The sequence below is a fragment of the Arvicola amphibius genome, chromosome 8, assembly GCF_903992535.2.
Source record: "Arvicola amphibius chromosome 8, mArvAmp1.2, whole genome shotgun sequence".
Lineage (NCBI taxonomy): Eukaryota > Metazoa > Chordata > Mammalia > Rodentia > Cricetidae > Arvicola > Arvicola amphibius.
The window spans coordinates 75,171,304-75,198,571 of NC_052054.1; the positions used below are offsets into that span (position 1 = coordinate 75,171,304).

Sequence of the window (27,268 nt, forward strand, 5' to 3'; positions counted from 1 at the left end):
AGCACTGCCTTCACCCCAGTCCACTCAGCTCTCCCTCAGCCCAGGCCCCTGGTCCACCATCTGACATCTAAGGTGGTGCAGGGTCTCCCTCCCCCACCCCATATAAAGCGTCCTAACCCTCCAATCTCACTCACACACAGACACACGGACACAGGCTCTGTACAGACCACAAAATAAAAACGATGAGATAGTTTTGTTTCCCGGAGTCGAGGCTGGGGTGACAGAGTGGAAGGGGCAGGTAGGGGCAGGAGGGACTAGAAGTCTCCCCACCTTCCCAAACCTAGCTCCCCCAAGCCCCCAGCCCCTTGCCCTGGCTGGCCCCCAGCCAACGATATTTGGTTTCTTTTTTTTTTTTTTTTTTTAACATTAAAGTTCTGAGGTATTTGGTGCCTTATCTCGAGTCCTCGGAGGAGGGGTCCCGGGGGGGGGGGAGACCTGGGGCTCACCTGCCCCTCCCTCCCACCCTCCCACCCCCTTCCCAATATTTGGTTTCACAGCTGTATTTAAAGCTTGGGATTTGGTTATTTTTCCCCCTCCCAGGATTTTTTCCTTATTTTTCATTTCCCAGTGTGGGGGTTGGACGGGGAGGGTCCCCACCACCCCCAGTGCATGGGGGTTCCCTCCACCAATGTCAGGGCATCTGCCCGTCCCTGCCCCCTGCTTCCTGCTCTCTTTCTGCCCCACTCCTCCACACTGGAGTAGGGAGAGGTCCCAGGTAGGGACTTGATAGGTAGGAAGCAGGATGAATTGGGTGGTGAATCCTGGATTTTTCTCTTTTTTTTCCTTTTTGGTCTAGAATCATAGTTTATGTTTGAGTCATCTCCACCATGCCTTCCATGCTGCCTGTCTTCTCAGAGGGTTTTTTGGGGGGTTTGGTTGGTTGGTTGGTTGTAACTCCTTCATTCTGCTCTGTTCAAATGTCTTCCTATCCGGTCAGGAGCCCTTGGCCCCTTCTCCAGCTGTGGGTTGGGGTCCAGGCTCTCTCGCTAGCCGCTTCTCAGGAAAGTATAATAGACAAACTCAGAGGTAGGGTGAGGGCAGGGAGTCGGTTCAGCAGAGCTGCTTACATTCCAGAGAGGATAGGTGGACGAGGTGCCAACCCCATTGGTGCCTGGTGGGGGGCAACCACTCCACCAGGGTTGGGTAAGGCGCCCAAGGCCCGAGTTAGTCTGGAGTCTCTGCTACCTCTGGGACCCGGCCCTACAGTTTTGCTTCTGGGTGGGAGAAGGGAGACCAGAAGAAAAGAGAACGCTGAGACCTAGGGGCTCTGGCTGCCTCTCCTCAGAGTGTCTAGGATGGAAGGGGAGCCCTGGGCCATTGCCCAGCTCTTCCCTCCCTCTGCTCCTGCCCAGCCAGGGGCAGGGGTCACTCTGATTTCAATGGCTCGCGTCCTTCACAGCAACTTTGGTTTGAGGAGAGATACAGAAAGAAGGCTATCAAGAGATGTGGTGGAAGAATGATGAAGAAGGGAGAGGAAGTCAGAGAGGGGAGAGAGAGAGAGAGAGAGAGAGAGAGAGAGAGAGAGAGAGAGAGAGAGAGAGAGAGAGAGAGAGAGAGACCAAGAGGGAATCAAACTACCCAACAGTTGGTTTTCCTTCACCCATTCTTTTTGCTTTCCTTATTTTTTCTTTTAAAGCTTTTTCAGTTGATTGGGGGGAGGCAGGGAGGGAGCTTGGGGCTCTTCACCCTCGTCCCTGACACCCTCTCTCAGCCCCACCCACCCGCTTCTGTCCACCCTGGCTGAGGGACAGGCCCCCCCAGCCCCCCCTCCGGCTTTCCGAAGACGACGTCCATGAGGTATTTGTGAAGAGAAAGAAGCATCCATCGTCCCATCCGCCTTGGGGACCAAAGGCCTGGACCACTGTGCAGGGCTCGGCTCCACCTTGCGGCTCCTTCTTGTCTTGAAGAGTCCTAGTCTTCTTTCCCATATATATATATATATCTATATATATCTATAAATTCTTTTTTCTAGTTTTAATTTATTGTTTGTTTGGTTTTCTGTTTTATTTTTTGTTGTTTTGTTTTTTGGTTCAGAACTTTGTTGACCTCCACGCTAGAAGGAGGACAAGGTGGCCCCCAGCAGCATCTCCTCTGTCCACTGTTGAGATATGTCCAGGAATAGGCAAATACAGGGTCCAGCCAAGACTCGTGGAGGTCTCATGGGAGTGGTGGCCACCACAGCGCCCTCTTACATGGTGAACCACAGGACATGGCAATGTCACCACCATGTGGACCCTGATGGAGATGCCATCCGGAGGAGCCCACAACTGGGGTGTGTGCGTGTGTGCATTGGGGGATGGAAGGGAGAGGTATCCGCCAGTGTCAGAAAGGGCATAGGGTGGGCGGAGTGAGGTGAGTTGATCTTTTTGGTTTCTGGTTAATGTTAAAGAACGTGAAGGATTCCACGGATAGGCACTGGAATATGATTTTTTTTCAGGGAAACTGACAGACAAGATGGAAAGAAAGACAACTTGGATGCTCTCACCTCATCACCCTTTGCTTGAAACAACCACCTTCCCAGTCAGGGGAGGAGGAAGACTCCAGACAGAGAGGGTGATGTAGCTGAGGAGGGGCTTTGGAGAGCTGGAACTTGGCAAAAAAAAAATTAAATTAAATAAAAAAATTTTTTTAAAAGGCCTAGCCCACCCTTCAAAGGGAGAGGAGAGGTACAGGGAACAAAAAGCCCATACCCACGCCTTCCTCTGAACTCTCCCTAGGCTGGGGTTTGGGGGGATTAAAGCAAGACCCCTGCCCTGTCCGGGAGAGCTGGGGGGCAGTGGAACACACAGAAGGGACACATTCTGTTGAGCACAACGCTAAAAATTCTGTACATCCTTTGGGTGAAGCTACTGAATATTTGGTGTAAGGTTGTTCGGTCCTTCCTCTTGCCTTCTGGAAAAGACCATTTGGCAGGTGGCTCTGGGCCCTGGGCCTCCTGCCCCAGGCAATGCCCTGTCTCCATTGGCCCAGGGCTGGGGCTGGGCCAGCAAGCCTGCACATTCTCTAGTTCCTTCTCTGCTCACCCCCAGCGGGGGGTAAGGTTAGGAGTTGGCCCCACAGCCAAGGCTCAGCGGCATGAGGTCCGACCTGCTGGAGGCTGCTCCGCTCCTGGCTGAGGGTTCTTATTTGGTGTCATAGCAGTGAGTACTCCAAGACCTGGCTCGCAACTGGTTTTTGGTTTGTTTGATTTCGGGGGGGGGGGGTTGTTTGGTTGGTCTGGGGGCGTTTTTGTTCGTTTGTTTTTCGTCTCTGGTTCCTTTAGGGCAGCTGGTTTCTGTTGTGAATATTTTTGGTTTTCTCTTTTGTTGGTTTCTTTTTCTTTTCTCTCTTAATTTTTTTTTTTTGGTTGATTTTTGGTATTTCCTCCTTTGTCACTCCTGCTCCCGGGATCCACTGTATCCCCCACCAGCCTCCTCGTCCCTTTTTGGGTGGGGGACCAATGTCGGGGGAGTGAGAGGAGTAGGAGGGGAGGCATGGCGGGCTCTCACTCAGCCTTGGACCCTGCCTCGGGTCCCCCTGGGCCTCCAGGGGTCTGTGCTGCCACTTCACTGCAAGTGGAGGATGATGAGGACGAAGAAGACGAGGAGAGCCCAGGAGACTTGCTGGAGATGGAGGCTGCCACGGCTGCAGCCGCTGCTGAGACCAGGCCCACGCCTGGCGGGGCACTGAGCAGGGGCAGCCCAGCGTGATTCAAGAAGAGAGGCGAGGTCACTAGGCCGGGGCTCCCTGGGGCCGCACCGGCTGCCCCCAGCACCAGGTTCCCGCTGCCATCAAGGCTGGTAAGGGGCAGGGTTCCACCAGAGGCCAGGGCTGGTGAGGAGAGAAGAGGCTGAGCTGGAGGTAAACCAGGCCATGGAGACCTTCGCCTCCTTGTGCCCTGCCTGAGCGCCCCTGGCTCCCCATCTGAACCACTGACTCCCATCAATCAGCAACCCTCACACCTTCCCCAAACACAGACAGGGATGAAGAGGCGAGCAATGCAGTGAGCAGGGCGGGATGACATGGCTGGGGTAGCAATGAGGGGGCTCGAGGCCCAGTCGGGGCAGGACTGGTGGCAATGGGGTGACATGAGGCAGCACGCACCTTGGATAGTGGCCAAAGGGTTGTTGCTCATGAGGGCTGGACTCAGCCCAGAGCTCAACCCCACCATTGTGCTTCTGCAAGAGCAAAGCAGAGGCATTAGCGGGGAACCCAGGACAGAACTGGGGTGCATCTCCCCACCCTGCAAGCAGCTGCGACCTCCCACCTGTAGTTCTGCACTTACCCCGTGCTGGGGTTCAGGCCCGACAAGCCGATAGCTGAGTGGCTGCCTTGAGGGCTTGGGTTTGTGCTGTTGGTGGTGGCCGGGGGTGGGGGAGTGACAGAGGGGATGGAATTGAGGGGGGGCGCGGTTACGCCCCCGCCCCCACCCCCTCCTGCTGTCCGGCTGGGGTGGAGCGTCCCCACAGCTGAGGATAAGGTAGTAACTGTCAGAGAGAGACAGAATTCACAGTCTTCAGCTTTCTCTGGTCCCTTGTCAAGGAAGTCAGGGCAACCCCTATTGCACACCCAGAATCTCACCAGTCAGAACAGCACACTGTCCCAAACCCCTCCCTCATAGTCCTTAGATCCCCATCTCATGTCACAATAATTGCTGGCACAGGCTGTCTGCAGACCATGCCCCCAAACACCCTGACATTGACAAGAAATGGGTTGCCTAGGAGACATGTTCCTATGGTTCCCTCCAGGGGCCAAAGATGGGTACCCAGGACTTCTGTGCTGCTGGGAACTCAGGAGTGGGCCACTGAGGACAGATCCCACGGTTAGTCCCAGCTGTGTCCCATGGTGAGCATCTCAACCTCTCTGACCTTCAGGTCCCTCATGGAAAATGGGGGGGGGGGGGAGAATGGGAAAAATCTCATGAGCCAGGTGTGAGAATTTAGTCAGTTGATTATACTTTATAAAGAACCTGGACCAGTGAGTGCCAGTTTCTTCTTACTAGTTAATAATCCTCCACTTAACTATTTCTTAACCCGAGAGGAATAGTAGTGCTTGTTTTGTGTTATTAAAAAATTGTACAGGAGGCTGGAGAGATGGCTCAGAGGTTAGGAGTACTGGCTGCTCTTCTAGAGTGCCTGGGTTAAATTCCCAGTAACTGATGGTGGCTCACAACCATCTTTAATAAGATCTGGTGCCCTCTCCTGCCATGCAGGCAGAACACTGTAAACATAATAAATAAATAAATCTTTTTAAAAAATTGTACAGGCTGGAGAAGTGGCTCCACGGTCAAGAGCACTGGCTGCTCTTCGAGAGGACTCAGGTTCCATTCCCAGCACCCACATGGCAGCTCACAGCTGTCAGTAACTCCAGTTCCTGGAGATCCGGCATCCTTTTCTGGCATCTGTTGGACACCATGTGCTCACGATGCACAAAAGAACACATAAAATAAAAACAAACATTTAAAACCTTTAAAAAATAATCAGTTAGGTAGTGGTGGCACATCTTTAATCCCAGCGCTCAGAAGGCAGAGGCAGGTGGATCTCTGAGTTTGAGTCCAGCCTGGTTTACAGAATGAGTTCCAGGACAGCCAGGGCTACCCAGAGGAACTCTGTCTCAAAACACCAAAAGAGAAAAAAAAAAGCAGACTGATGATGGACCCCAGAGCCCTATGCACATTGATGAAGCTCCATCATTGAGCTTGTACCCGTTCCTCCTACACTCTTCCTAGTGTGTGTGTGTGTGTGTGTGTGTGTGTGTGTGTATACAGATCTTGTGTGTGCATTATACACCCATGATAATTATATAAAACCTGAAGCTCAGAGATTTGCAACAAGTTCCTGGACTCGCAGGGCATATAGGTGACAGACACCAGGGACAAAGACTCAAGTGTGTCCACCCCAACAACCATCACACTTTCTCATGGGGAACTGTGAAGCTGACTAGGGGTTGCTCTGGTGGACAATGTGAGGGACCTGCCCACTGCTCTGCCTGTCCCCCCCCCACACACACACCCAAGACTCAGCCTTGAGGTCCATGGCTGCCCAAAGCCATTGCTAACCCTCAGACTGTGGCCTGTGCAGCGTCCCCCCAGCGCCCCTCTCAGCCTGCCCCTAACCTGTTGTGCTCAGGCTGCTAGAAGCTTGGGACAGTGGTAAGGTCCCTGCGCCCCCTTGTGGTGTGACCTGGGGAGAGAGGAAAGAAAGTACAATAAGACACTGTCACAAGGGAGCCTCCCACGGCGTTCCCTGTGCATACACGGCTCCAACTGCCCCCACACAGAGTGTGGTAACAGGGCTCCAGGGGCAATGCTGCATTTAGATTCTGCCACTCATTTTCCATTATCCTCTCCCACATGTACCCCAGGTAATCCTGGGCCACAAGCAGAAGGCGCAGTGTGACTGTCAGCTGAGAGAGTCTTCCATCTCTCCTCTGACACTATCCTGTCCAGCTACTGTCCCTGCGGAGCTGCGGACTGTGCCTTAATAGCTGCTCTGTCTGCCCTTGCTGTTGGCTCTCCTGCCTGTGTAAAAGAGTCCTGCAAGCCTGGATTACAAAGTAAATGGGAGAGGTGGGAAGATCAGGAGATTAGAGCCTCTCCCCTCAAATGAAAGGGCTTATGTGTACTGAAGCAGTCTTACCCTGCCTTCAGTCCTAGAAGCCCTAAGCGATCTCCCCACATCTCTCCTCCACTCCACCTCTTACTAACCTGATGGAGATTCCTGGTAAAATGAAAGGCATCTGCCCCTGCAGGAACTCCACTCCCAACCCACTTCCCAGCAGCTTTCTTTCTCCACAATGCCTTGCGCTGGGATTTGGCACATCTTGGCATCTGTGCCTATGTGCATGCTGGACCTGGCAGCAGGTGGCCTTCTTGGTGGTCCTCCTTCACATGGCTGGCTAACTCGCAAAGGGTCCCTCCTTTCTCCCCAGCCCGAGAGTTGGGGGGTTTCTCTCTGGACATCAAAGTCCTTTTCACAAACAGAAATAAAGGGACAGAACAAAGGATGTCCCCAGTGTGTCTGGTTGTGGTGCTGCAGGTACCTCGGGGGTCTAATGGTGGCCCTTCCTGTCTCTGTGGGTGGGAGCCCGGGTCGTCCTACCTGGGTTGTCCTACCTGGGTTATGATGACTGGTCCTATCCCTCCCTCATGGTGATGGCAGTGTGTATGTGGGAGCCTGTACCCACCACATAAAACCACAGCTGGGGCCTAGGAGATGGTTTGGTAGGTAGAGTCACTTGCTGCCAAGCCAAATGACCTGAGTTTGATCCCTGGAACCTTCATGGTGCAAGGAGAGAACCGACTCCCAAGAGTCGTCATCTGACCTCCACTCAGGTTGGGAGACATGTTTTCCTGGAAACTAGGTTCCTTTGTAACTGTGATCTGTATGTGATGTAGTGCCCCCAGAACCAATTCCTGCGCTCTCTCTTCTAAGTTTGCTTCACCCAGATGCCTACAGGTTTGTGCCCCGACCCCTGAGCCCCACACCTAGCCCTCCGGCCCCAGCTCTGGGTACCAGGTGAGGGCTGTAGCTGGTCGGCTTTCCCGGGCTGGGCAGCATGGGGGCGGCGCTGCAGGGGTTGATGCGTTTCTCCTTCTGGCGCCGGTTGCAGAACCAGACGCGGATCACTTCCTTCTCCATGTGCAGCTGCTCTGCGATCAGCAGGATCTCCTCTGAGGTAGGCTTCTGGTTCTACAGGCAGAGAGAGTTGTTGGTGGAGCTGGGTCCATCTACCTGATACTCTTCCCGGCCGCCAGGGGGCGAAGCTCACCGCTAGAAAACTCTTCTCTAAGGCGAAGCGGACATTCGTCTCGATGCTGGTTCTCTTCTTGCGTCTCCGCCCCGGCAGCCCGTCGAAACCCAGGCTGGGGCTGCTCAGCTGGTTGGGGCTGGGTAGGCTTGAGTCCACAGACATAGTTTCTGCGAAGACAGGAGACAAGGATGTTAGTGATCGCTTCCCACCCTGCTCCAGTCAATACCAATTCCCTGTGAGTCCCGTTGGCGCCTCTGTCCAGGCTCACCTGCGTCATTGAGCCACTTCTCCAGGAGGGGCTTGAGTTTGCACATATTCTTGAAGCTCAGGTTAAGGGCCTCGAAACGGGAAATGGTCGTCTGGCTGAAGTCGTTGCCATAGAGCTTACCCATGGCCAGGCCCACATCACCCTGGTCCAGAGAGGAGGAGGTGGGGTTTTGGAAGTCAAGGCGGGGTCTCCTGGTCCAAGGCCAGATCCAAACACTCCATCAACTGAACACAACCCCTGCATCTTCGTTCTGTCACCCCCGCACACCCGCCGCCCCATAAGATGGTCCCAGACCTGCGTGAAGCCCAGCTTGATGCGGCGTTGCTTGAAGGTGCGAGCGAATTGTTCCAGTTCCTCCAGGTCGCTAGGCTCCTCCGGGTGGGATGGTGGCTCCAAGCATTTTGGGGGCTGCGGGTGTGAGAGGTGCGGGTCGGGCAGCGTGGGGCGAGTCACAGCCTGGTGGGGTGGGCGGGTGGATGGGATGCGGGATCGAGGACCCGAATGTGCCTAAGCAGTGGTTGTGCGTCTGCCCTCTTCAGCTTCCCCTCACCTGCCCAGGACACCCACACTAATCACTAATCCTGTTAAATGTGTGGCTCTGTTGTTCACCATGGTCCTCTCAATTACCAGAACTCTTGGCCTTCCCTAAGAGACCTGAACTCCTGGAAGGAGCAGCCAGTGTCTTTATGTGATGGCTCAATGGGTTCAAAGCCTAGAGGTGGGGGCAGTGGGTTCATCTTCTGTCATCCTTCACCACTGACGTTTGGAGTAACGCAGACTGAGTCTCACCCTTCCTTGTGCCTACATTCCCTTCCATAGAATGGATACCATCACTATGACTCTGCCTGCCCACTGAATTGTTAGGGATTAAGGTTTACTAATTAGCAAGCTGTTCGATGCCCCCCCCCCCCCCACACATAGGTACAGGGTGAAGGCTGAGGTTCAGTCTACAGATGTGACGATAATGTGTAGAAGTCTGGACTGCAAATGAGTACTGTTTAGGCTGAGGATGCTGAAGATGGGGAGGTGGTGCACGCGGAGGACGGGAGGCATATGGGCTCTATCTTGAGCTCAGTTTCACTGTGCATTTAAAGCTGCTCTAAAAAAAACAAAAGCCTGAGAGCACATGTACAGTAGCTCAGGAAAGCAAGACGGAGGCTCTGAATTTTAAGGTCAGCTTGGGCTACAGTATGAGTTCAATGCCAGCCAGAGCATCTTAGAAAGATCATCTCAAATTAAAATGTAAAAAAGAGGGCTGGCTGGGGACTTAGTTCAGTGGTAGAGCCCCTGCCTAGAATCCCCCAGTGAGGGGTTGGGCATGGCTCAGTGGTAGAGCCCCTGCCTAGAATTCCCCAGTGAGGGGCTGGGGTGTGGCTCAGTGGTAGAGACCCTGTCTAGCATACTCAAAATTTTGGGTTGACTCTGTAATATTACCTAAATATAAATAAAATAAAACAAAGTCTTAAAAATGAATCGTTTGCAAAGGAAGGAAAAAGTAGAGGAATGAATAAGGAGGACAGCTGGAGGATAGACAAGATGCAACACCTTTCTCCAGCGTGATTCACTGACTTAAAAACGAGAGGTTGGAAGCAGGTGGTTGGTACAGGGATGACTGTGCCCGGAATCTCTGATGTCCTAAAATTCTGGGGTGGGTATGTTTGGGAAGTCATGGTGATGTGAGCCCCTGTTCAAGGCATCACTTTGTAATCAGACACATCAACAGTTTGGTAGCGGCAGGACTATCATCCGGGGAGAGGGAGCTAAGGATGCCACCCCACGGCAGGCAGGACAGCTCTAGCAGCCAAATAGGTTCCGACCCTGCTGTCACAAAAACGCTTAGCCTTTCAGGGCATTTGGAATTTAGCAGCCTAGACCTGTGCTGGCCTGTGAACTTTTCAATCTTTCCAAAAAGAGTTCACACATACATGTGCGTGCACATGTATGCTTGTGTGCATGTGTCCGTGCAAGCGGGTAAGTGTGTGTACACGTGTGTGCACATATGTGCGTGTGGAGGGCTGAAGTCAACATCAGGCAGGTGTCTTTTCTCAATCACTTTTCTTTTCATTCTTTCTTTTTTCTTTTTGAGACAGGGTCTTTCAGTGAACCTGAAAGTTACTGATTTAGCTGGGGTGGCTGGCCAAGGATCCAGCTATGGTCAACCTCCATGCCCTCCGGGATGAAATCACTCCCAGGTTCAGCTTTTAGCCCCTCGGTCCTGAGGATTCCTTGAACTCGGGTCCTTGTACTAATACAGTGGGCACTTTGCCAACTGAGCCACCTCCCCAGCTTCTGAGTTAAATATTTCATCAGGTTTGCAAAGGCATCCATGTTTAGAAAGGCTTTAGAACCACCTTCTGGTTTGAGTTCCTTCACTGTACGAAGCACCCAGACATGGAGCTTAGTTTCCCTGAGTTCCTTATACAGAAAGTGGACAGCAGAGTAGGGTAGGGACTCAGGTCCCTCAAGTGCTCAAGGATGTGTGGTGGGCCCATGAAGCAGAGACTTTCACAGCCTCCACCCCACTCCCATCCACTCAGCCCTAGCTCACTCCCCTGCCAGAGGCTTGACAAACTCTGCGGAAAGTCTTACCTGTGTAGAGAGTCCAGCCCGGGGCTGGGAGGTCAGGAGAGCTCCCTGGGTTTGCTGAGGTAGCTGGAATAGATTTGGCGTCGGTAGCAGGCCTGGGGAGACAAGAACACGGAAGGTTAGTGGGTGAGGGGCAGGTGATGGGTACTGAAAGCATGTGGGAGGGCGTGCGCTGGGCTGGGATCTCACCTGGCTGACTCTGCTGGGCCTGTGGCAGCAGGAACTGAGCAGGTGGCTGGAGGTGGTGGCCGGGGACAAGCACCAGCTGTTGGAGCTGGAGGAGTTGCTGTATGTCCTGGCAGAAGGACAGAAAAACAGACTGAATCCTGGCTTGATCTCCCCCTTCAGCAGCGTGTGAGTCCCCAGTGGGGCTGAAGCCAGGAGTCATGCAGCCTGGTATGGCAGGCTGCGGTCTATGGGACGTGGAACGACACACTGCCCATGGGACACCTGGACGTCCCCTCCTCCAAGCTGCCCCGGGAGGGCTTGCTCTTTGCCTTCCCCTTCCTGATGAAATATTTGCCTTGCCTTACATTCCCACAGAACAAACAGACTTGTTTAAAAATGTAAACCAGGTTAAGTCTTTTTTCCCTTTCTAAAATGCTCCCAAGGCATGTGGTATGATGTCTGGAATTATCTCTAACGTGCTCCAGCAAATAGCAGGTGTGCACATTGGTATGGACGCCTGGAGAAAAGCTTGAGCACTAATTTTGATTGAGAAAAGAGCTCAGAATGTGAATCTATTTGGAGATAGGGTCTCTGCAGATGATCAAGTTAAAACAAGGCCATGAGAGTGAGTTCCAGTGCATTATGGTTGATAGCATCATTAAAAGGGGGAAATTCAGTCGGGCAGTAGCAGCGCACGCCTTTAATCCCAACAGTTGGGAGGCAAAAGCAGCTAGATCTCTGGGAGTTTGAGTCCAGCCTGGTCTACAAAGGGAGTTCCAGAACAGTCAGGGCTACCCATTGAGACTGTTTCAAAAAAACAAACCAAAACAAAAAAGGAAAATTCATGTCAGGAGTGGTACTGCCTGTTTATAGTTAAAAGTTTCATTTCAAGGGGTGCGGATCTGGGGAGATGACTTTAGTGGTTAAGAGGACTTGCTGTTCTTCCAGAGGACCTGGGTTCAAATCCCATCTTTGACACCTGGCAGCTCACAACCGCCTGTAATTCCAGGTCCGGAGAAACTGACACCCTCTTGGCTTCCATGAGCAACCACACACATGTGACACGCACAGCCACACATGTGCACATAATAAAAGTAACAAAAAGTATATCCATTTTTGTTTGTTTTTGTTTTTGGGAGACACGTTTACTCTGTGTAGTCCTGACTATCCTGGAACCTGCTCTGTAGACCAGGCTGGCCTCAAACTCACAAAGATCCACCTGCCTCTGCCTCCTAAGTGCCAATACTGCCCAGCTCAAAAATAAAATCTTTTTTTTTTAAAGATTTATTTATTTATTACATATACAGTGTTCTGCCTGCATGTATACTTGCAGGCCAGAAGAGGGCACCAGATCTCATTACAGATGGTTGTGAGCCACCATGTGGTTGCTGGGAATTGAACTTGGGACCTCTGGAAGAGCAGTCAGTGCTCTTAACCTCTGAGCCATCTCTCCAGCCCTCAAAAATAAAATCTTATAAAAAGAAAAGGACTGTAAGTGTTAGCTCAGAGGTAGAGCCCCTGCCTAGAATCCCCTAGTGAGGGGCTGGGGTGTGGCTCAGTGGTAGAGCCCCTGCCTAGAATCCCCCAGTGAGGGGCTGGGGGCGTGGCACAGTAGAGAACTTGCCTAGTACATGTGAGACCAGTCATTTAAATGCCCAGTACTGTTATGACCAAACAAACAAAAAGGGTGTGCTGGCAAGATGGCTCAGTGGGTAAAAGCGTTTGCTGCCTATCCTGACAACTGATCTCCAAACCAACGCCTGACCTCCACACGTACATCATGGCCCATTTGCAACCCCTTTCCCCACACACAGAACAAATGTTTTTAAGGGGGGGGAGAATTTTGACAGAGACACAAATAGAGCAGAGATGATGTAAACAGATGCAGGAAAGAAGACCGTCTACAAGCCAGAGAGAGAAGACCAGAGCCCCTGCCCACACCTCCTGGCTACATTCCTTTCTTCCAGAACCATGAGAGAATGCATGTCTACTGCGATGTCACCATACTGTGGCTCTTTGTCACAGCAGCTCTAGAAACTAATACAAGCTGAGCGTGTGCCCCGACAGTTCCATCCAGCGCCAAGGCCCACCAGCAGTGGAACATGGGTAAGTGACCCGATTCCGCAGATCAGCGGCAACACAAACTTCCATATGTGGTCATGGCACCCCATATCCTGTTTATATGCCATTTGAGTGTTAAAACTCCAGAGGCTTCCAGGTGCGGTCAACACAGGTATGCTTGGTTAGTGGGGACCCACTGAGCTGTGTGCTTGTGACTGGCATACTTTCCTGCATTTGTCCTATGTTGGTAACCTATGGCATCCGTCGGGACTGAGTCTACACTATGCCCCCACCCCACCCCAGATACCCTAGCCCTCTAAAAGTTCCCTGACTGTCTCCCTCCAGCCCCAGATCAGCTGAGGAGGAAGGAGGCTTAAGTGTCTATTGATAGCAGAGCCTTCCAAGACTCTGAGTCTAAATCTATAATAAATGTTCACTGCTTCTCCTCCCCTCTCCCTCCCCCACTCTGTTCTAGTGAAGCTCTGCCCAGCCTGAAACTGTGTAGGCTCAGGAGGCCTTGCCTCCTGAGTGCTGGGATCCCAGGTATGTGCCACCACACCTGGCTGACTTTTTCTTATAGAAGCTCTCCCAACAGTACACCCTTCAGGGCCCACAAAGGGTACCCATCCTGCTCTCTACTGCCCTACTTACAGGGTGGTGCATTTGCTAATATGTATTATTCCTATGCTAGCCTGAGCCCAACAGGCAGAGGTGTGCCTTATTCAAACAAACAAACAAGCAAAGCCAACAACTTAGCCAAGCCCCAGTCTGGCTACTCAAGCTGAGACTGGGGTTCAGCCCTGATCCTCGCCTTCCTTCCCTCTTCCCATCCATGCAGTCCATCCCCATCTCCCATCTCTCTGTCTCTGTCCCTTTTCCACTGTCGCCATCCCGGTTCCAGTGTCAGCATCATCTACCCCAGGGCACCTGTTTCCTCTGAACAAGCAGAGCGAGTCTCCTTCTGAGTCAAGGCCACACAGAGCTCGGCTTGGCTGGGAATTCCCTGTGTAGCTGAGGATGACCGTGAACTCTTCATCCTCCTGTCACACATGTATGTGCGTGGGGGTGTGTACACATCCTCCTGATGCACATATATGTGCGTGGGGGTGTGTACACATCCTCCTGATGCACATATATGTGCGTGGGGGTGTGTACACATCCTCCTGATGCACATATATGTGCGTGGGGGTGTGTACACATCCTCCTGATGCACATATCTGTGGGGGGGGGTGTTCACGTGGAGAAGGAGGAGTCAGATCCCTCCCAGGTCACAAAACACCTGAGGCCCTTTGTGGCTTATTACACAAATATTGGTATCTGAACCACAGTCTTGTCAGGGAGTGCCTTTGGGCTGAGCCATGCTGATGGCCCCACTGTTATTAGCATATATTAATTACGTAGGACAGTGGGTTTCATGACGGCATTTCCATACTGTACCTAATATATTTCTGACGTATACCCTCTCCTGTCCCATCCCGCTCCTACTGACCCCTTCCACTTACATGACCTTTTGGGGGTACACATGAGACTTGATGCAATTTTTTTAAATCTTTTTTTTCACACAAAAGTTTTTTGGAAAATGCAAAACGCAGTGATGGAATTTTTTTTTAATTTATTAGAAGAGAGGTTTATTATAGAAGAGAAAGTGGAAAATACACTTGAACACATTGGCACAGGGAACCACTTCCTAAATATATCCCTAGCAGCACAGACACTGAGAGAAACAATTAATAAATGGGACCTCCTGAAACTGAAAAGCTTCTGTAAAGCAAAGGACACAGTCAACAAGACAAAACAACAGCCTACAGAATGGGAAAAGATCTTCACTAACCCCACATCAGACAGAGGTCTGATCTCCAAAATATACAAAGAACTCAAGAAATTGGACACCAAAAGATCACATAATCCAATTTAAAAAATGGAGTACAGACCTAAACAGAGAACTCTCAAAAGAGGAATCCAAAATGGCTGAAAGACACTTAAGGAAATGTTCAACATCCTTAGTCATCAGAGAAATGCAAATCAAAACAACTCTGATATTCCATCTTACACCTGTAAGAATGGCTAAGATAAAGGATACTGATGACGAGCTGGGCGGTGGTGGCGCACGCCTTTAATCCCAGCACTCGGGAGGCAGAGGCAGGCGGATCTCTGTGAGTTCGAGGCCAGCCTGGTCTACAAGAGCTAGTTTCAGGACAGGCTCTAAAAAAGCTGCAGAGAAACCCTGTCTCGAAAAACCAAAAAAAAAAAAAAAAAAAAAGAAGAAGAAGAAGAAGAGGTTTAGGGGCTGGAGAGATGGCTCAGTGGTTAAGAGCACTGGCTGCTCTTCCAGAGGACCCAGGTTTGGTTCCCAGCACCCACATGGCAGCTCACACCTGTCTGTAACTCCAATTCCAGGAGATCTGACACCCTCTCCTCACCTCCACAGGCCCAAGGCATGCACATGGTGCACAGACACACATGCAGGCAAAACAGTCATTCACATAAAATAAATAAATCTATAAACATTTTTTTAAAATTAAAAAGCCAGGGCCGGTGGTATTAGCACATGCCTGTAATCCCACACTCAGGAGCCAGAGACAGGCAGATGTGAGTTCGAGGCCAGCCTGATCTACAGAGAGAGTTCCAAAACAGCCAGGACAGAGAAACCCTGTCTCGAAAAAAAAAAAAAAACAACATCAACAAAAACAAACAAAAAGAGAGCAAGCATCCACAGCCATCTCAGGAGGAAGCCATGAGCTTGGGTGGGCTAACACCTCTGTTTCTTACCCTCTGGCTTCAGCTGAGGCATTTCCTTCCCCTGTGAACATGGTGAGCAGGCTATGATGCTGCCAGCAGCACAGAGACTTCCACCAAAGGATGCCTGGATGTTTTCATCATCCACCTTGGCCTCCACTGTCTTTTATCTCCACATGTGGTAGAATCCAAGCTTTGCCGCAGCCTTGCTCCCTCCAGGCCTCCCCTTGCAACTTTCCTGCCCTCTGACCCTAGACCAGCCACACCAACTCCTCCTCGTAACTAGACACAGAGAGGAACCTCTAGGCCTTTGCTATTCCTGCTGAGACCATGTGTTCCACTTCATGCAAGTCTCTGTCAAGTCCCCTTCTGCAGAGTGGCCACCTGTTCCCGCATCTTCCCTTACCTGTCACTACATTCATGACACCACATGCTTTTCTGTCCTGCCAGAACCACTTCCTGTCTGTCTGTCTGTCTGTCTGTCTCCAGTCTGTCTCTCCAGCTACGACGGATGCACTAAATTGTCCACTTTATCCTCACCCAGAGAGGCACCTGCACATGGGGAAGTCTTCTGCTGAATGACGGTGTGACAGAGAGAGAAAGATTCTAGTGTGTGGCCAGCAGGCTCAGGTGGATGCAGCCAGTAGGAGACCCATCTGCCCACAGTTCAGAGAGGCCGCAGGGCTCCCTTTAACCACTTGGGGGTGTGCTACTCCAGCGTGAAATGCTGAAGTTAGAGCAAGCTGTGATGCTGGAGAAGGCCCTGGGCAGCATAGCTCCTAAGTCAATTTGTCCTCTAACCAGCAGGGAAGGCTGGTATTCCCTACTGAAGCAGAGAAGGCAAGAGACCAGCTTTTTCTGCTTTTGTTTTTGTTGTTGTTGTTTGCTTGCTTGCTTTTTTGATATGTGTCTAATATGTAGCCCTAGCTGGTCTAGAACTCACTACCATGCAACCCGAGCGTTTCTCAAACGCCTTAGAATTCTCCTGCCTCTGCTTCCTCAGTGCTGTGGTCATGGGTAGGCATGACAACACCAAGCCTAACAGGTAACATGCCTAACACATGCCTAACGGGTAACAGGACAGCCTGACTTCACTGCAGACAGACAGGAAGACAGGCATATGGCTAATGTGCTCCATGGGTGAAGGGGGTGGGGTGTAAGTGATCGTTTTCTCATCAGGCCATGGTCCCCCCTGGGGTGAGGGTGGGGGTGGGGAAGAAAGTTGTGAGAATTAATGGGAGGAGACCAGGGCCCCAGAGCTGGCCAGCTGCAACGGCCCAGGTGCTGCGCCTCACCCCAGTGCACAGGACAGGAGGCCCTCACCCCGTGGCTCCCACCCCCGAAAAGCCGCACCATGACTGGAGGGTGGTGGCATGTGGGCTATCTCTCATATGTCACATTGTGACAGTTCTGGATGCAGCATTGAATTAAGTCTAGACGGAGGAGGAGGAGGGAGGAGGAGGAGGAAGAGGACGAGGAGGAAGACAAGGAGGAGAAGGAGGAGGAGGGGAGGGAGAGGAGGAGGAGGACAAGTTCAAGGTTAGTTTGGGCTGTCTATCAACTTCCAGCCCAGACTGGATTACCTGAGACTCTGTCTGAAAACAACAATAAGGACAATAGAATAACTTTTGTCAGTTCTGGGAAATGATCCCAGGGCCTCCAGCATGCCACACAAGGGATCTCCCACCAAAGCAATACCTCAGTTCCCCAAAAAGACCTTCAATGTTTCCACCACACAGAAAGACAGATAGTAACGGTGACAGGTATGCTAACGAGCTGACTTTGGAGTCACCGAGCTATTCCATTCTCCAGGCCACAGCTCTGTATCTGCGAGATGAGGATAAACTGTGTAATTCTTCCCTGGGTTTCACTGGGGCCTGAGTGATGCCATTATTCAGAGAGCACTTTAGAAATCTGAACACATTACTTACAAACAGGCACTAGCCACCAGTGTCCCCATAAGGAGCTGTCAATAAAGGGAGCCCCAATCTGGCTTTCAAATCAAGTCTGTCCTCTTTTTTTTTTCTTTTGGTTTTTAGGGACAGGGTTTCTCTGTGTAACAGTCTTAGTTGTTCTGGAACTCGCTCTGCCGACCAGTCTGGCCTAGAACTCAGAGAAATCCACCTGTCTCTACCTCCCCAGTGCTGGGATTAAAGGTGTGCACCACCACTGCCTGACTCTGTCCTCTTCTTAACCACTGACAATGTCCAGTGCCCACCCAGGGTCTGCTGAGCATCAGTCTGGGATTTCCACCTGCCTGTGTGATGTCTCCACTTGTTAACCAAGAGATTCTCCCGGCTAGGTGTGGTGGCGCAAGCCTTTAATCTGAGCTCTCTAGAGGCAGAGGCAGTGGACCTCTGTGAGTTAAAGGTTATGTAGCCAGGGCTACATAGTGAGACCCTTGTGGATGGGGTTGCAACAGGTCCAGTCAAACACTTGCTTCTTCCTAATTCAGAAAATCATCCAGGTACAGAAGCCAAAATCCCAGGAGCCATTCTTGGCCCATTTAATTCCTGTTCCTCATCCATCGCCTTCCTGTGCAAGCCGGCCTCCCTCCCACCCGTGTGCCCACGTCCTCTGACTTCTCTTGATTCTACCTCCAGGATCTGTAGATCCTCTCCCTCTCAGCTAATGCATGGAGCCATAAAGGATCAGTCTTGGTGCCTTGCAGAATAACAGACCCCCTGTCAAGCATGTGAAAAGCCCTGGGCTTCATCCCAGGCTGCCCCAAGGGTTGTCTTGAACTCTTCTGGTCCTCCTGCCTCTACCACAGGAGTTCTGGGATTACAGGCATGTGCCACCATGCCAGTGCTATGTCGTGCTGTAGATGGAACCCAGGGCCCACATAAGCACTCTTACTAACTGGCCACACTCCCAGCTAAAACACATGTGCTCTGTTGTTTTGAGATAGGGTCTCAAGCTATGGCCTCAAACTCAGGGCAGTCCTCCTGCCTCAGCCTCCTGAATGCAAGAATTACAGACATGTGCTGCCTTAGAATAATTTCAGTCTTAGAATAATTTCCTAGTCTTAGAATACTTTGGTCCCTTTGTCTTAATCTTCTCCCTTAGGCCTGTCTCTCCACTCACTTATTTTTGCACGTGTGTGCGTGCGTGTGTGTGTGTGCATGCCTGTATACATGTGTGTACATGTATGTAGGTACTGAAGGGAGGTTAATGATAAATGCCCTCTTCATTTACTGTCCACTTGACTTTTTGAGACAGGGTCTCTCACTGAGCTAAAAGCTCAACAATTCATCTAGTCTGGTGGGCCAGTGAGCCCCCAACTACCCTGCTGTCACCGCCTTCCAGAGCTAGGAGCCTAGCTAAGAACTGTTGTGCCTGGCAGTTTTACAAGGATGCTGGGATGCACCCGAGTCTTCGTCACGCTTTCTCAGCCAGTACTTCATAGAACAAGCCACGTCCCCAGCCTGCAGTGGTTCTGTTTTGAAACAGTGTCTCACACATAGCTGAGGCTGGCCTCAACTCCTGATCCTCCTGCCTCCACCTCCCAAGCTGGGATTGCAGGTGTTGGCCACCATGGCTGGCTTTTTCTCTCACCTCTCAGGAGCTGTCCTTGCCCACTCCATTCCAGCAACAAAGCTTCCTATGAACTTAGAACAAGTCAAGCTGCTTCCCCCTCTGCTTGTGTCTTGTTCCCTCTCCCCGCCCCCCTCCCCACGCTTCTTTCAAGACTGACTCACCCAGTCCTTGGCTCTCAAAGGCCATTTTCTCAGAGAAATCTTTCCTAACCACCCATTAGACTGAGCCCCTCCCTTTCCCACGAGGCCTGTTTCGTTTTGCACATCACCATCTTGTTGCTGGTTTACAGTCTGTTTCCCTGCAGGGTACACAACCCTCTAGGGCAGCTGGCCATGAGCAGGCATGACCTACACAAGGGACCTCACGATGATTCCGGTCACTCTACTAGGAAGAGCTGAGTGGGAGAGCTGGAGGTAGGAGCAGGGGTGTACGCCTGTAATCCAAGAATTTGGGAAGCTGAGGTGGAGGAGCAAGGGTTCAAGGCCAGCCTGGTCTATAAAGAAGTCAAAGGTTAGCTCAAGCCACACATGGAGATTCGGTTTCAAAACAAAAGGGAAAGTGGCTGAAGAGAAGGCTCAAGTTGAAATACCTGCCGCTCGTTCAGAGGACCCAAGTTCTGGACCCAGTACATCGGGCATCTCACAATTGCCTAGAACCTCTGGCCTTATGGGCACCCTCCCAAGCATGTATTCACATAAATGCACACAGGTACATATAAGACAAAAATAAATCGAAAAAAGGATTTTTGTTTGTTTGTTTTGGGTGTGTTGTGATGTTTTAGAGACAGGGTTTCTCTGTGTAGCCCCGACAGTCTTGGAACTTGGCTTCCTTGGCTGTCTTTGAACTCACAGAGATCCACCTGCCTCTACCTCATGGGTGCTGGTATTAAAGGTGTTATTACGGGCTGGAGAGATGGCTCAGTGGTTAAGAGCATTGCCTGCTCTTCCAAAGGTCCTGAGTTCAATTCCCAGCAACCACATGGTGGCTCACAACCATCTGTAATGAGGTCTGGTGCCCTCTTCTGGCCTGCAGACATACACACAGACAGAATATTGTATACATAATAAATAAATAAATAAATAAAAAAAAAAAAAATAAAGGTGTTATTACCACACCTGCTTTGAAAAAAAAGTTTTAAGCGTTGGGAAAAGAAGAAAAAAAAATAAAGGGAATGGAGGAGCAATATTCGGTGAGCTCCTGGCTGGGTCACAGAACAAAGACCCCACCTCTCCAGGTCTGCAACCACTGTCCCTTCTTACAACAACAGGGCTCAGTTCTATCTGGGGACCCGTCCTGCCCCTTGCTCAGGTCCCAGGAGTTAGAAGGGGACTCTGCCTCTGTCTTCTCAAGACCTCAGGCACAGATTCAAACTAGGCCAGTGTGTGCAACTGTTCCCCTGAGCAGGGGGCGGCAGCAATCTTTCACTTGCCCCAGATTGACATTGAGGGACATCCCTGGACCTGGGCCCAATACTCCACAGCAGACCCTTCCACTGATCCAACATTCCCGTTGTCCCTCAGCTGCTGAGTTCAGCTTTGGACTGGGTGGTGTTCCATTTGCTTATCCTCTGAGGCCTCTCCCCCACAGTCCGGGCCCTGGCCCCACCTCTGAGCCTGTCCTGCCTCTCCCCACCGCCTCAGCCCCGCCTCTAAGCTGCCCTGCCTCTCCCTATTGCCCCAGCCCTGCCTCTGAGCCTGCCCACTTTCTTGCAACATGCATGCTTTTCCACTGTCTGCAAGCCTTTCCTTCTGCTCACCCACCTATGAACTGTTGGGGAATAATCTTTTTGTACACTATGAAGATGTGTCTTTGCCAAGGCGTCTTCTGACTGGTTTAATAGAGCTAAATGGCACTGGGCGGTGGTGGTACACACCTTTAATTCTAGCACTTGGGAGGCAGAGGCAGGCGGATCGCTGTGAGTTCGAGTTCGAGGCCAGCCTGGTCTACAAGAGCTAGTTCCAGGACAGGCTCCAAAGCTACATAGAAACCCTGTCTTGAAAAACCAAAAACCAAAAAAAAAAAAAAAAAAGAGCTAGCGAGACAAGCCTAAGTGAAGGCTGAGCTTTCATAATTAATAAGAAGCTTTCATGTCATTATATGGGAGCTGGCAGTCAGGACACACACACACACAAAGACTTGTTACAATGGACTTCCACCACCACCTCCCGAAAGTTTCCTGAGTGCCTCACACACTAGACGTGTCCCTGGTTCCACATTCCCACCAGACGCAGCAGGAACTGTCAGTCACTAGACCCTCTCAGCCTAGGAGACGCCGAAGCATCATTCTGTATTCCTTTTCCACTCCCTAAATACAAAATGACGCTTTCACAGTTATGTTAAATTTTCAGTCAATGCCAACCCCTACTCCAGGCGTTCTGAAATACTCCCCTGAAGAGATGCCTTCCCTTTCCTTGATTGAAAAACTGGAACAACAAAACAGCCCTCATTGATTTGATAAACAGTCACACAGCTCCCTCTGTAGAACGCACCATACCAAGCATTGGACAGGCCAATTATCCAACTACATATAATAAGATCGTCCTTTCTAAGGTACAGCTCAGAAACTGCAGGGAAACATCTTGCCAAACAGTTTAAATAGCGGGGGAATTTTCCCTTTTTATTTTATATTATTATATCATTTTAAAGTGGTGGCTCATGAATCTTTTTTTTTTTCTGCTCATGTTTGTGGTTTGAACCCAGGGCCTCAGGCAAATTAGGCAAGTACTCAAGTGTTCTACCACTGAGCCCTCACTGGGGGATTCTAGGCAGGGGCTCTACCACTGAGCCACGCCCCCAGTCTCTCTCTTGGAGATTCTAAACAAGTGATCTACCATTATGCTAGACCCAACAGCCCTAACAGTGCTTTGGATGGGACTTCGTAGTATTTTCGAATGTAACACATTTTATTTCTGTTTCACTACAAGCCAGGGAGTCTCTTGGGAGGCAAAGATGCCTATGACTCATTCCTAAGTTCCTAGATTCTGCCAGGGTCCAGCACACAGGGGGCCTAGAGATGTTAGTGATCTGACTGCAGAGACAGAGCTGAGCAGGCAAAGGAAGTGGAAGCGGGGAGAGGAGCAGAGAACCAAGCCCAGGAGCTGGTCCAGAGTGATGGGTCCACGGGCATGCCAGGGACGGGGGAGCCGTGCCTGGTCCCTGGGCACTGCCCAGCAGAGAAGATACAGCACAAACTACTCTTGAGCAGATGAGGCCACAGGACAGCTCAGCCCATGAGAATGAATTCCTAGCATTTGTATTCAGCTTTGCACTTGCTGAGCGGACTGAGCAGAAAGATCCAGAATGAGGGCGCTCATTCTGGAGGAGGGAAACGAGCAAGAGAAAGGGCTTGTGGGGAGAAGCACGAGGAGACCCAGTCAGGAGGGCATGATGGGACAGCAGGTAGCTGAGCATCAACCTGACTGTGGTCCTGGGGCTGCATGAAGGCAAGCAATGTTGGTGGCTCACTCCCGAGGTGACAGGATGGCCAGCCTACCAGGCTGCCTACCTCTCCTCTTTATTTTGTTGAGAGGTGGTTCCCTAGACGCATTCAGATGCAACTGCAACAGGAAAGCCCGCATGGGTGTGGGGGACTTGAACTGAGTGTGATGGATGAAGAGGAGCTTTCCAGGTAAACGAAGAGAGTAACTCAGGATGGAGAGGAAAATGGGAGGAAAGCCTATGGGCTGAGTGAGTTGCCCCAAGGCTCTGTGCTGTGTGTGCTACCAAGCGAACATGTGCACCTGCTGCAGGAGTCTCTGGTGGCCCTGGTGGGAGGGGACTGAAAACCATGTCCCCGTGAAGGATGGCTGAAGCAACAGCCACCACAGGCAGGCCATGTGGTTAGAGCCCCGAGCTCCCAGGCCAGCTCTGCCAATCCCACACACACTGTGTCCTGAGGCATGCCATTTAGTCACTGCCAGTCTCCAGCATTCCGTCTGGGCTGAGGGACGATGCTTGACCTTGACCTTTTGAGGTCATTGTTGGCAGGGTGTCTGGTACAGATGCAGCTCCCAGTGATTGCCATGGGCTGAGCAGGGCAAGAGTGGGGCTGTGCTCTGCAGAACCAGGCCCTGGGCCCAGCTCCATGTTCGGGAAAGTCCTGAAGGGGGTGCATCCATAATTAGATGGACCTCCTAAAATGGGTGAACTCCCAGTAAGGACAGCCCCCATAAAGGCTGGACAGTTCCCCCAGGAGTGTGGAGGAGACGGAAGGTGGTTAGGAGAAAAGTGGTAAGAGCTACCCTGAGGCAAGTTAAAAAGGTTTCTCTCCTACAGAATTTCCCAAGCTGTTCACCTCTTAGAATGTGGTGAACTCAAGTGGTTGTAGAAACAAGGCAGGCAGGAGCAGGCTGCTAAGGAGGAGCCCATCTGAAAGGCAGTGCTGGACTTCTCTGCGGACTACTGACTTTCTTTTTCCCTTTACTGGGGATTTAACCTAAGCCTCTTGTATGCATATTAGGTAAACACCCGACCACTGAACCAAGCATCTAGGCCCTCACTGGGGGATCCTAGGCAGGGGCTCTACCACTGAGCCACACCCCAGCCCCTCACTGGGGGATTCTAGGCAGGGGCTCTGCCACTGAGCCACACCCCAGCCCCTCACTGGGGGATCCTAGGTAGGGGCTCTACCACTGAGCCACACCCCAGCCCCTCACTGGGGGATCCTAGGTAGGGGCTCTACCACTGAACAACATTTTCAGCATTTTTTTTCACTTATTTTGAAATCAAGTCTCACTACTTTGTTTGGTTTTGGGTTTGTTTGTTTGTTTTCCTATGACAGGGTCTCACTATGTAGCTCACCAGGCTGGACTCGAACTCACAGAGATCCTGCCTCTGCTTTCCAGGTGCTGGGATTAAAGGTGTGCACCAATGCAACCGCTAAGTCTCACTGCTTTTGAAATACCTCTTGCTACCTGCTACCACTGGATGGACACTATATCCATTACCGTTGAGCCGAATTGTGTCGCACCCCCAAAATACAGGTTAAAGTGCCTGTAAACATGGCCTTTGCAGAGTTAACAAAGTTAAAGTAAGCTCATGAGGGAAACACTAGCACAATTACTGCTGCCCTAAACAGAGCACGCAATCAGGGCACAGGCATATACAGCGAGACCAGTCCAGGTGTCAAGGCAGATAAAATCCGGAGTTGCCCACCTGATCTGTCTCCACCTTGGGCCCTAAGGAACGCTGGCACCACCAGGAGGAGGTATACACAAGGAGGGTTTCTCCTAGCCTTCAGAGAGAGCTCGGCTCTGCCGACATCTTAACTTCGGCAGTGCAGTCTGAGAGGATCCGTTTCTGGATTCTGTGGGTTGGTTTTATTTTTTCAATTCTCTTTTTTTTTTTTTGGACAGAGTTCTGGTCTTGGGTGGCTCAAGCTGAGTTCAAACTCACAGAGATCCCCCTGCGTCGGCCTCCTGAGTGCTGGGGTTGCTCCAAATGTGGGGTTCCATTTCTGCTTAACTGTTTGTTTTTAAACACGGGCAGCAGCTTGTGATGGTGGTCCAGGGAACAAGGCTGGCCACTAATTCATGACTGGGGGTCAATGTGTCAACTCGAGCACTGGGATGGTGGAACCTGGGTTTTTTTTTTGTTTTTTGTTTTTTTTTTTTTTTTTTTTTTGAGACAGGGTTTCTTTGTAGCTTTAGAGGCTGTCCTGGGACTAGCTCTTGTAGACCAGACTAGCCTCGAACTCACAGAGATCCACCTACCTCTGCCTCCCGAGTGCTGGCATTAAAGGTGTGTACCACCACTGCCCAACTGAGGTATTTTTTTTTTTAAATTCAGTTCATGGACTTCTTAACTGGCAGATCATCTTGTGGAAATAATAAAAAAGTGAGGCACTAATTCTCAGGAGTTTTGTTTATTTGTATTTTGGGGTTTTTTTTTTTGAGACAGGTCTCCTGCAGTCTAGGCTGTCCTTGAACTTGTTATGTAGCCTCGGATGGATGACCTTCAACTTCTAATCTGTGTGTTTTCACTTCCTGAGTCCTGGGGTCATAGGTGTGTGCCACCACACTGGATTTATGATGTACTGGGGTTTGAACCCAGAGCTTGTGAGTGCCAGACAAGTACTCTACCAACCAAGCTATACTCCCAAGCACTCTCATTCCCAGCCTTTTCATTTTGTTCTGTTTGTTTGTTAAAGATTTATTTGTTTATTTATTTGTTATATGTGCAGTGTTTTGCCTTCATGCATGCCTGCACACCAGAAAGGGGCGCTAGATTCCACTATACAGGGTTGTGAGTCACTATGTGGGTGCTGGGAATTGAACTCAGGACCTCAGGAAGAGCAGTTATCTCTCCAGCCCAGCCTTTTTGTTTTATGCACACACAGATACCATTCCTGGGAATAAAGGTGATGACTTCTGGCTTTCTCATTGTAAGTTGAGCTTTCGGAACGCGCACGCGCACAGAAAGTGTGTAGGTCAACCCACCGCGAAGAGCACTGAAGTATATGGGATACTCCTTGCGAACCTTGCGTTAACCAACGTAGCGTGAGAGGGCACACTGGTCCAAGACTCCCACCGTTACATAACCACCTGGTACACGGTTAGTGTCAGAAGGGCCCTTGCGGACCAGTTATCCCCACCCTGTGAGAACGCCCTGCTTCTGCAGGTCCCTTGCTGCAAGGACTAGGATGCTTGCTGGCTGCCCTTACCTGTGCTGTGAGCTGGATGGGTTGGGACAAGGTGAGCTGTGGGGTCCCTGGGGGCTGGCTGGCAGGCTGTGATGGTGGCAGGTCGCCTCCCCCAGAGGAGGCTGGGGGCTGCGAGGCGGAGGAGGAGGCAGAAGAGGAGGCAGAGGAGGTGGAGGAGGCAGCGGCTGCGGCGGCAGCGGCATTGGCGGCGGCGGCACTGGACTGCTGCACGGCAGCAGCCAGCAGCTGGGCCTGGGCTTGCTGAAGGAGCAGCTGCTGCTGAGCAGGCATCAGCGCAGTGAGCTGCGGGCGGTGGAGCAGGCAGAGAGCAGGGCAGCAGCGGGGGAGGGGCGGGGGGGCAGAGAAGACAGAAAGGGGTTAGTATTCGGGTCAAGTCATTAGGAGACACATCTTTTACAGGACAGAGGAGAAGAGGCAAGTGTGAGAGAGTGCCTGTGGCCTCGGTGAGACTCATCACCTGCATGGCCTGCCAGTGGATGTGGAGGTTTGTGCCTTCTGCTGGGCCAAATACTTACCCCAGCTAGCTGGCTGCCCGTCAACATGAGTTGGGCCTGGGGCAGATGAGGCTGAGTCGGCTGGGGGGGCGGGGGTGCTGCCTGGGCTGAGTCACCACTGGGGTCTTCAGCCTTGATCTGGGGAGGAGAGAGGCAGGGTCCGGGACCCCAGAATGTTAAGTGGAGGCCAGAGAGAATGCCCACCTGTGAATCAAAAAGAGGGTATACGAGTGGCCGTGGCAGTCCTGGGCTGTCACGGGGAGTGGGCAAGAGCAGTGGCAAGGCCGTGGCTCGAGGCATCTGGTCACTTCTCTGGCCTCAGTGTTCTCTCCCTGTAGGAGAGGCCACCTTTGGAAACCACCTTCCTCCTCCCAGGACTCAGTTTCCCCACCTATAGAATGGGAAATGTTGACGCTAGGAGCCTAGGGAGGTCTCCAGACTTGCACACGCCCCTTGCTTCAGCTTGGGGTATTAACTCTTCTGTTGGTGGTGGTTTTGCTTTTTGTTTTTTTGAGACAGTGTCTCACTATGTAGCTCTGGCTGTCTGGACTTGTGTAGACCATGCTGGCCTGGAATTTATGGAGATTCGCCCACTTCTTCTTCCTGAGTGCTGGAATTAAAGGTGTGCACTACCACACCCAGTTAAGGCTACAGTTGTTATTTGTCCACTGGAATAAAACTTTGGTGAACAGGCTGGAGAGGTGGCTCAGTGGTTAAGAGCACTGGCTGCTCTTCCAGGGATCCAAATTTGGTTCCCAACACTCACATAGCAGCTCAACCATGGATCAGTAACTCAAGTTCTGGGCTATCTGGCACCTCTTCTGGCCCTTGTGGGCACCAAGCATGTATATATGCACATGGTGCACAGACATACATGCAAACTCTCATAAATATAAAATAAAATTAAACTTTTTTGTTGTTGTTGAAAAGAAGGGTCTTGTGTGTTTAAAAAAACCATCGCCAAAGGCTAGGCATGGTGGTACACACCTGTAATCCAGGCACTTCAGGAGGCAGAGGCAGAGG

The 27,268-nt window shown here is 51.3% G+C and overlaps 1 protein-coding gene across 9 annotated transcripts in view; it reads right to left on the reverse strand.

The window, feature by feature from the left end:
• Window positions 1-3,206: 3,206 nt before the first annotated feature.
• The window catches only part of Pou2f2 (POU class 2 homeobox 2), a 39,414-nt gene continuing 15,352 nt past the window's right edge, over window positions 3,207-27,268 (reverse strand). The window contains exons 5-15 of one of the 9 annotated variants that reach the window (XM_038339196.1): window positions 26,267-26,383; window positions 10,775-10,880; window positions 10,589-10,680; window positions 8,294-8,407; window positions 8,000-8,141; window positions 7,750-7,898; window positions 7,494-7,670; window positions 6,095-6,161; window positions 4,265-4,466; window positions 4,084-4,157; window positions 3,207-3,810 (exon numbers count right to left, since the gene is read on the reverse strand). In XM_038339196.1, the coding sequence (XP_038195124.1) occupies window positions 3,485-3,810; window positions 4,084-4,157; window positions 4,265-4,466; window positions 6,095-6,161; window positions 7,494-7,670; window positions 7,750-7,898; window positions 8,000-8,141; window positions 8,294-8,407; window positions 10,589-10,680; window positions 10,775-10,880; window positions 26,267-26,383 (1,566 nt within the window). In that variant the 3' untranslated portion in view covers window positions 3,207-3,484. Of the gene's footprint in view, window positions 3,811-4,083; window positions 4,158-4,264; window positions 4,467-6,094; window positions 6,162-7,493; window positions 7,671-7,749; window positions 7,899-7,999; window positions 8,142-8,293; window positions 8,456-10,588; window positions 10,681-10,774; window positions 10,881-26,266; window positions 26,450-27,268 lie in introns of all 9 variants that reach the window. The other 8 variants (XM_038339195.1, XM_038339194.1, XM_038339193.1 and 5 more) reach the window with 8 other exon arrangements.